Here is a 7,602-nt window from a genome sequence, read left to right as displayed (position 1 = left end):
GGCGAACCGAGAATCCGGGCCGTAGACATTTTCATTCTCCTAACTCGAGAGGGTATAATAGTTGAATTGGTCTCTTGAAAGTGGATGCCGCTCGGAAGCTTCAGCATGCACAATCTGACCTTCCCATCTCTTCCGACGAAACACTGTTCGACTCTTGCCATCTTCCACTGCTGCCGATGCAGCATAGCCTCTTGCAGCAAAACGAGTTTTCCTTCCTCAATCGTTGCTTTCCGTCCTCTTTTTGACGGCCCTGTTTTCAACTCGGCAAGATAGGCTTTGGACCATCTTTTCAAGAATGCTGCCAAAACAATTTGGCGATCCGACCACGATTTGCGCAGCTGATTGTGTGCTATGTTAGTCACTTCCGGACCCTTTAAGTTCGGTAGCGTGGTCAGTCTTCCTCCTGCGGGAAAGTAAGCGGGGAAAGTGGCACTGGCTCCTGAGGTTCGCCATAGAGGTGGGTTAGGGGCCTTGAGTTCAAGACTGCCTCTATTTCGCACAGGTACGTTGTCAGCTCGTCCGCAGACAAAAACTTTGTCCCTATAGTTTTCTTCAACGCCAGCTTCGTGGATCCCATCAGACGCTCGTAGAACCCACCCCACCAAGGGGCCCTTCCCACGATGAATTTCCACTGTACCTTCTGACCTCCGAAGTGATCTTGCACCGCGGGGTTCCGAATTGCGTTCTAAAGTTCTTCTAGGTGCTTCTTGGACTGCTTGAACGTCAGAGCATTGTCAGTGTAGATGATCCGTGGTACTCCTCGTTGTGAGACGAATCGTCTGAATGCTCGTAGAAACATGTCTGTAGAATATCTTCAACATACTCTAGGTGAATTGCCCTAGTTACACCGCATGTAAAAAGCGTGATGTACGACTTGTGGGTAGTCCTCTTGCCTTTTACTAACAATGGCCCACCCAAGTCGATTCCGGTGACTTCGAAAGGTAATGCCTCTGGCACTCGTTCCTTTGGTACCGCTTCTTCCGCTGGTCTTGAGCGGAATCGCTGACAGATGATGCACTGTTTGATGACCTTCTTTATCAGTTGTCGTGCACCTACGATCCAGTGCCTTTCCCTTACTTGGACCATTGTGTCCCGCACACCACTGTGAAGCAGCTGTCGGTGACATCCTCGCACTACTAACGTTGACAGATGGTGCGTCTTCGGCAGAACAATGGGATGGTGTTCATCGTACACTTTCCCACTGAACTGCAGTCGGCCGTTGATTCTGAGCAGGCCCTCCTTGTCGATGAACAGGGTCACTGTGCGTAGGGGAGAATTTGCTGGTAGCTTCCGGTTCTCCAGGGTGCACGTAATCTCTGTCGTAAAACATTGTCCCTGTACGTGTTTTGTCCAGTGCTTCTCGGCCTCGGCTAATTCCGTAACGGTGATGGGACCCGACGTTCGACGGCCTGGCCTCGAATTTCTCACATAGCGCAGAATCCAGGCTGTCATTCTCAGGATTCGGTGAAGACTGCTATACGACTCTACGTCTAGCAACGCGTTGCCTGTCGTTGAAGCAACTTGCGTCTGTAGAACCCCCGTTTCCTTCACGGCCTCCTCTTCACTACTCTGATACTGCACACCACTCGTTTTTCCTCGAGGCCAGTTCTCCTTTGATTTCCTTATCCACTCCGGCCCGTTCCACCACAGGGTACTGGAAACCAGGTTCGTCGCGGATACTCCTCTCGTTAGTAAGTCTCCAGGGTTCTCCTTCCCGGAACAGTGTCGCCACTGAGTAGCATCCGTGTGTCGTTGAATATCTTCCACACGGTTTCGTACGAAGGTTTTCCACCTGCTTGGCTCGCCGTTGATCCAATGGATAGCGATCGTCGAGTGAAGACCACTTCTTCTAGACGGACCTTCAGATGACGTTGCAAGTAGGAGTACAATCTCGCTGATAACACGCACGCCATTAGTTCCAGTCTTGCCAACGTTAACGTTTTGACAGGAGCGATTCGGGATTTACTGATGAGAAGTGTCGAAGTGGTATTGTCATGCTCGTCAGTGCCACTCAAGTACGCAACAGTTCCGTAATCCCGCATCCGCAAAGTTGCGTAAGGTGAAGGAACAACTCCGACTTGGGAGACTTTCGGTGTAACGGCGAGGAACTTGAATGTTACGCAGCTTGTCAACTTCTGAACACCACTTTTTCCATTCAGCATCGATGCCATCAGGTAATACGTCGTCCCAGTCGACTTCCATGACCCATAGCTTCTGAAAAAGATACTTGGCGCGTACAAGAAATGGTGCTACCCATCCAAGCGGGTCGTACACACTTGCCGTTGCTTTCAACATTGCTCTCTTTGTGTGTAGCTTTTCTTCGTCGTAGCTCGGTACGTTGTCTACGGTGTAACCCAACTTGTCTTCGAAAGGATTCCACACTAGTCCCAGTACTTTCAGCACTCCTGCAACGTAGCCGAGGTGCTTTGTGTCCCCCGCATCTGTCTCAGAACGTTCCCGAAGAAGTTTGCTGTTGGAAGCCCACTTGTGCAACTTCATCGATGCTTCTGTCATTATGTCGTTGGCATCTTCGTACAGCTTCAGCGCCGCTTCTTCATCTTTAGACCCCGTGAGTAGGTCGTCTACATACATGCTTTCAGAAAGCAACTTCGAAGACCTTGGAAACTTGTGCGCCATGTTCTCGAAGTGGTGCTTCAGCGTAGCTGCGAACAAAAACGGACTTGAGGTAGTCCCAAACGGGACCCTCTTCATTCTGAATGTGACAATGTTTGGCGTGTCCTCCTGAGGCCGTGGTATGTGATCGTACCATAGAAAACGCAGGGAGTCTCTGTCGCTCTCCTTCACTTGAATCTGGAGGAACGCCTTTTCCATGTCTGCGACAAGCGCACCGTTGTGCTGCCTGAAGTTCAGTAGGAGGGCAACGAGATCTGCTGTCAAGTTCGGTCCGCTTTGTAAATTGTCGTTGAGAGACAATGACCGTGGAGCGTGTGACGACGCGTCAAACACTACCCGCAGTTTCGTCGTACTGCTTGCCTCACGAACAACCGCCTGGTGCGGCATGTAATAGGTGAAATGCTCCGTCTGAGCATCTTCGCCCACCAGCTCCGCCATGTCGTCTCGGTAGTATTGTCGGATCGCCACGTCGTAGGCTTCCAGCAACACCGGTGCTTTCTGTAATTTTCTCGTCAGCTGCTGGAGCAGTCTCTTGGCCACTTCGTTGTTGTTATTGAGGTTAACGTGGTCCCTCCACGGTAATGCTACTTCGTATCGTTCATCACTCTTGCTCACTGTTTGCTCGAAGTAGTTCACAACCGGGTCGTCCAGTCCCAGAGATTCCATGTCGTCGATACCAATTGCTTCGAGTGTCCAGAACTTCGCCAAGATGTCAGAAGTATGTCGGTGGCAAAGTACAGCCTTTCACGCAATAGCTTGTGAACACTGACCATCTCCTTCTGCTTCTTCTGGTGCGGGACCTTGGACAGCACATCCAAATACAGTTTCTATTGCTCGTAGTTGGCCGTTCAGTTTCTTGACCGGCCCGTGGTGACTGTCCAATAGTGTTCACATCCGAACAGTAGCCCTATGTTAACTGGACCTCCCAGTGCTGACGTGTCACCCAATCTGCACTGAAGCTGTGTTAGTTTCTCGGTGACAGAACTTGATGGGCTTGGAATAGACTATTGCATATCGTCTCTATCTCCAGGGCTTCTATCTCCTGGCACTTGCCGTCTCCTATTTCCAAGCGTACAAGTACGCGTGGAAATTCCTTCTCGGTTTGATGACCACCAAAGACTCCGACTGTCAGAACATAAGTGAGCGAAGAAACAGCACGGCAGCGTCTCCGTCCCAACTTTTTTGCATCTCATCTTCCTGGAGATTTCTGTGCACACAAATGAACGTTGGCTTCCACTGTCGAGGAGCGCTCGAACATGTTCCCGTTGAGAATTCCCGCAGCACCAAACTGTCAGGGTGGGTAACAGAACGGCTGGTCTCCTTTGGTCGCTGTGACACTCCAAATGCAGTGGAACCGACGTAGTCTCATTCGGCGTGGATGCTTTCTTCTGTACGAAGTCTGGGTCACACATGACCGTTGCGTGTCTACCTCCGCAATTCTTGCAGTTTACTTGGCTTCGGCATGTCTTTGCTTGGTGATTCGGCCTCGCGCACCTGAAGCACCTCCGTTCAGAGCGAAGTCTGTTTTTCTTCTCTTCAAGTCCAATCTTCATGTCGCACTCCAGCGTCGAATGGCTTTCCGCCTTGCAGAAGCAGCAGCTGTTTACCTGGGTGGATTGCTGAAGAACAGCCGTTGACTATGACTTCCGGGAACCTTCGCGCTTGCCTCTGCCTTTGTTGCTGTGTGTACTGCCTTGTTTCTTCGTCCTACTGCTCATGTGTTGCATGAACTCCACATCTTCTCGACTTTGGACTTGCACCTTCAAGAAATGTGTAAACGAATCCGACCTGTCGATCGTTCCCTCACGAGCACTGTCGCCCGGTTCTTGTTCACCCATCTCGAGAACCGCTGCCGTGCTGTTTCTTCGCTCACTTATGTTCCTTTTGTTGAAACTGATCAAAATGTCTCTTGGTAGGGCTCGTTGAAGTATCGGAAGCAGAAGACTGCTGAAGGTCTCCTGCTTTCTTCCCAATGCTTCCAATCCTCGTACGTGTGCAACCACGTTATCATGCAGGTGTCTGAGACCCTTGACGTCATCCGAAGAACAAACTGGATTCAAGTCAATGAGCTTTCTCATATGAGACTGAACGAGCAATTCTTCGACACCAAACCGTCGCTTGAGCAAGTCTATGGCGTCGTTGTAACTCCTTGCAGTTGGAGGCAATCCTTTCACTGCCGCTGCTGCGTCAGCCGTTAGGCATCCCTTCAAGTAGTTGAATTTGTCCACTTCCGTAAGATCCTCATTTCGATGCACGACGAGGTCAAACTGCTCCCAAAATTGCTGCCAGGTCGTCCTTTCTCCGTTGAACCTCATGAATTCCAGCTTGGGCAGCCGAGCCCTCGTTCGATTCATTGAGGGTGCCGTTCCATTCGAATGGTTGCTCCCCGACGCGTCACGTGTAGCTCGTTCCGAAGCCTCGAACGCTTCACGTCGATGTGCCAACTTCGCCAAACACGTTACCAACTTGTCATTGTACTGAAATACTTGCTTGAACTCTGCCTCGTCCAGTTGATCTGCACGCTCTTGTTCGATTTTGTCGTCCACAGCGTTCAACTGCAGCTGCAATGCCTTTAGCCTATCTTCGAACACACGAACATCTGCTTTACCCGATGGTGTCAGGGCTTCTTGAGCTTCATTCAGTCGTGTGACCTGGGATCGTAGAGCTTTTCGTTTCTTGGCAAGTAGTTCCATCTCAGTTCGTTCCAATGCGTTGATGATTGCTTCCGTTCCGTTCCTGATCCTCTTCAGTTTTTTCCTTCTCCCGGGTTTCGGCACCAAACTGTATGTCTCAAATACGTTCGTTAGAGGCCGGCGATAAGTGAAGATGAAAATGAGAGGATCAGTTGATCAGAAACAACGCAGTTTAATTAAACCAACCTGCTTCCACGAGATCCCAACGTAGAATGTCCAATCAAAACGTTGCAACGCAAAAAAACGTTCTCGTCTTCCTCATCGCTTCTTTCTTCTCCTCGTTCCTTGATATCCAACGCGAAATCCAACAGGAGTTTCATCTCTCCGTTTCTACTGAGGCCGTGTAGGGCCGGCAAGCTGTAGCTTAGGGTACCTATTATGAGTGAGTGGTGTAGCTGACACAGGTCAGCACACGTCAACCCTCAGGATGCTCCAGCGACTTGTCGTGGCACGTTGGTATAGCTGTTGGTTTTGGTCAAAATTGAGTTGAAGTGCTTCCACCATGTCAACCCTCTGGCTATGATAATGCCCAAGTAGTTATAATGCAGGACAAGCTTTAGCGGTAGACCCCCAACATGTAAAGGGTACTTGCTAAAGCAGCGACGCGTAAAAGCCATGGCTACAGTGTTGCTTGGTGAGATCGAGAGCTCGCGGTCGGCGAAGTAGGATAGAATAATGCCTAGAGCGGTCTGTAGACGTTGTTGTATCGTATAGCGGCGGGCAGCTGAGGTCCAGATGCATACGTCGCAGCGTGTGGATGTGTTCACGTAACTGTAAGGGGAGTGAAGCCATAACGATGTTGAAGAGCAGTGGACTGAGTAGGCTTCCGTGTGGAAAGCCACGGTGAACGGGATATGTAGTCGTGTCTCCCTCTGAAGTGCGCACAAATAGGAATGATGAGAGGGGAAATCTTGGATCCATGATAGCGGTAGGCGCCCTATTCCAGCCTCTTGGAGTGTGGCGACGATGACGCTGTGCAGCACGCTGTCGTACGCCTTCATCACCTCCAGGAAAACACCAGCTGTTAGCTGTCCTTCAGGTCCAGCATGCTGGACGCTGGAGACAATGTCTATGACATTATCTATCGCCGATCTTCCTTGGCAAAATCCTGCCATGACTTCTGGGAAATAGGCCCTGGTTTCAAAATACCAATTTCAGCGTGAGTGGATCATGTGCTTCATGGTTATGCCTATGCAGCTGGTAAGGGCTATTGGGCGAAACGAGTCGAGGCTGTCAGGCGACTTTCCTGGTTTTAAGATGGGAATTACCATGGCGATTTTCCATGGGCCCGGAACAGTTTTCGTGCACCAAGATTGGTTGATTATATTGAGGAGTGCTTGTCCTCCACTCGTTGGGAGGTTTTTAGGTTGGTTTTATATGTTACCTGATGGTTTTACCTGAATGGTTACCTTACCTGAGTAGTGGAATGATGTTACCTGAATGGTTTTATATGTTACCTGAGTTGCCCCCGGGGAGGTGTGCATTCCGGAGTGTTGTACCGCACAGTGAAGCTCTTTGACCGAGAAGAGAACGTCTACATACGGTTCATCCGATGACTCCAGTACGATGGGAATGTCTTTTGCAGCTGCCAGTATGTGATTAGAGTTGCAGTTAGGCGAGCACAGTACTCCTCTGCGATCTGTAGCTCTGTGCGTCCCGCAGCTAACGACAGCGATCGGAATGGCTGCCTCTGAATCACATGTGCAGGGACACCTTTGAGCACGAACCAAATCCGAGAGAGGGGTGTGCGGGGAGAGAGGGATGACGCAAAGTTCCTCCAATGGTCGCGTGCAAGCTTGCATAAATGTCTATGGACTACCTTTTGTATGCGTTTGGCTTCAGTCCAGTCAATTGGAAGACCGGAGCGGCGGGCTCGGCGCTCGGAGCGGCGGAGGATGGCACGAAGCTTCTCGTATTCTGTGTCTACAGCCGTGAACTTCTCGGGGACGCGAAAAACTTTCGTAGCGCCTTGGGTAGCTCTGACTACAGTATGGGAGAACGCCTCCTCACTTATGGATGTAGATGCGTAACAACGTTCTCGACCGCGTCACGAACTACATGCCAGTCCGTCCTTTTTTAGTAATGAACAGAACGATGCCGATGCGCTCCACAAGTGCTGATCAGTACAGGTATAGATAGTCATTTCCTAGTGAGCCTACACAGTGCTGGATTTACAGTGGTGGGGGCCCCGGGGCACTGTGCTGTGGGGGCTCCCTCGTGTGTTCTATGTCTATCCAATGTGTTATTCGGGGTCGATATGCGTGGACGGAGGACA

At 50.5% G+C, this 7,602-nt stretch overlaps 3 protein-coding genes across 3 annotated transcripts; all 3 read right to left on the bottom strand.

Moving 5' to 3' along the window:
• Positions 1 to 723: 723 nt before the first annotated feature.
• LOC135400455 (uncharacterized) lies at positions 724 to 1,452 on the bottom strand. Its single transcript, XM_064632287.1, has one exon. It carries the CDS (start codon positions 1,450 to 1,452, stop codon positions 724 to 726), a length of 729 nt encoding a protein of 242 aa, XP_064488357.1.
• A 549-nt stretch (positions 1,453 to 2,001) lies between these two features.
• On the bottom strand, positions 2,002 to 3,300 carry LOC135400454 (uncharacterized). Its single transcript, XM_064632286.1, has one exon. It carries the CDS (start codon positions 3,298 to 3,300, stop codon positions 2,002 to 2,004), a length of 1,299 nt encoding a protein of 432 aa, XP_064488356.1.
• Positions 3,301 to 4,271: 971 nt separating this feature from the next.
• On the bottom strand, positions 4,272 to 5,327 carry LOC135400453 (uncharacterized). Its single transcript, XM_064632284.1, has one exon. The coding sequence runs from the start codon at positions 5,325 to 5,327 to the stop codon at positions 4,272 to 4,274; it is 1,056 nt and encodes a 351-aa protein (XP_064488354.1).
• Positions 5,328 to 7,602: the final 2,275 nt, after the last annotated feature.

This window comes from Ornithodoros turicata, chromosome 7, assembly GCF_037126465.1.
Source record: "Ornithodoros turicata isolate Travis chromosome 7, ASM3712646v1, whole genome shotgun sequence".
NCBI lineage: Eukaryota > Metazoa > Arthropoda > Arachnida > Ixodida > Argasidae > Ornithodoros > Ornithodoros turicata.
Note: the sequence above shows the minus strand (reverse complement) of the source record. Positions and strands in the feature narration are given on the sequence as shown.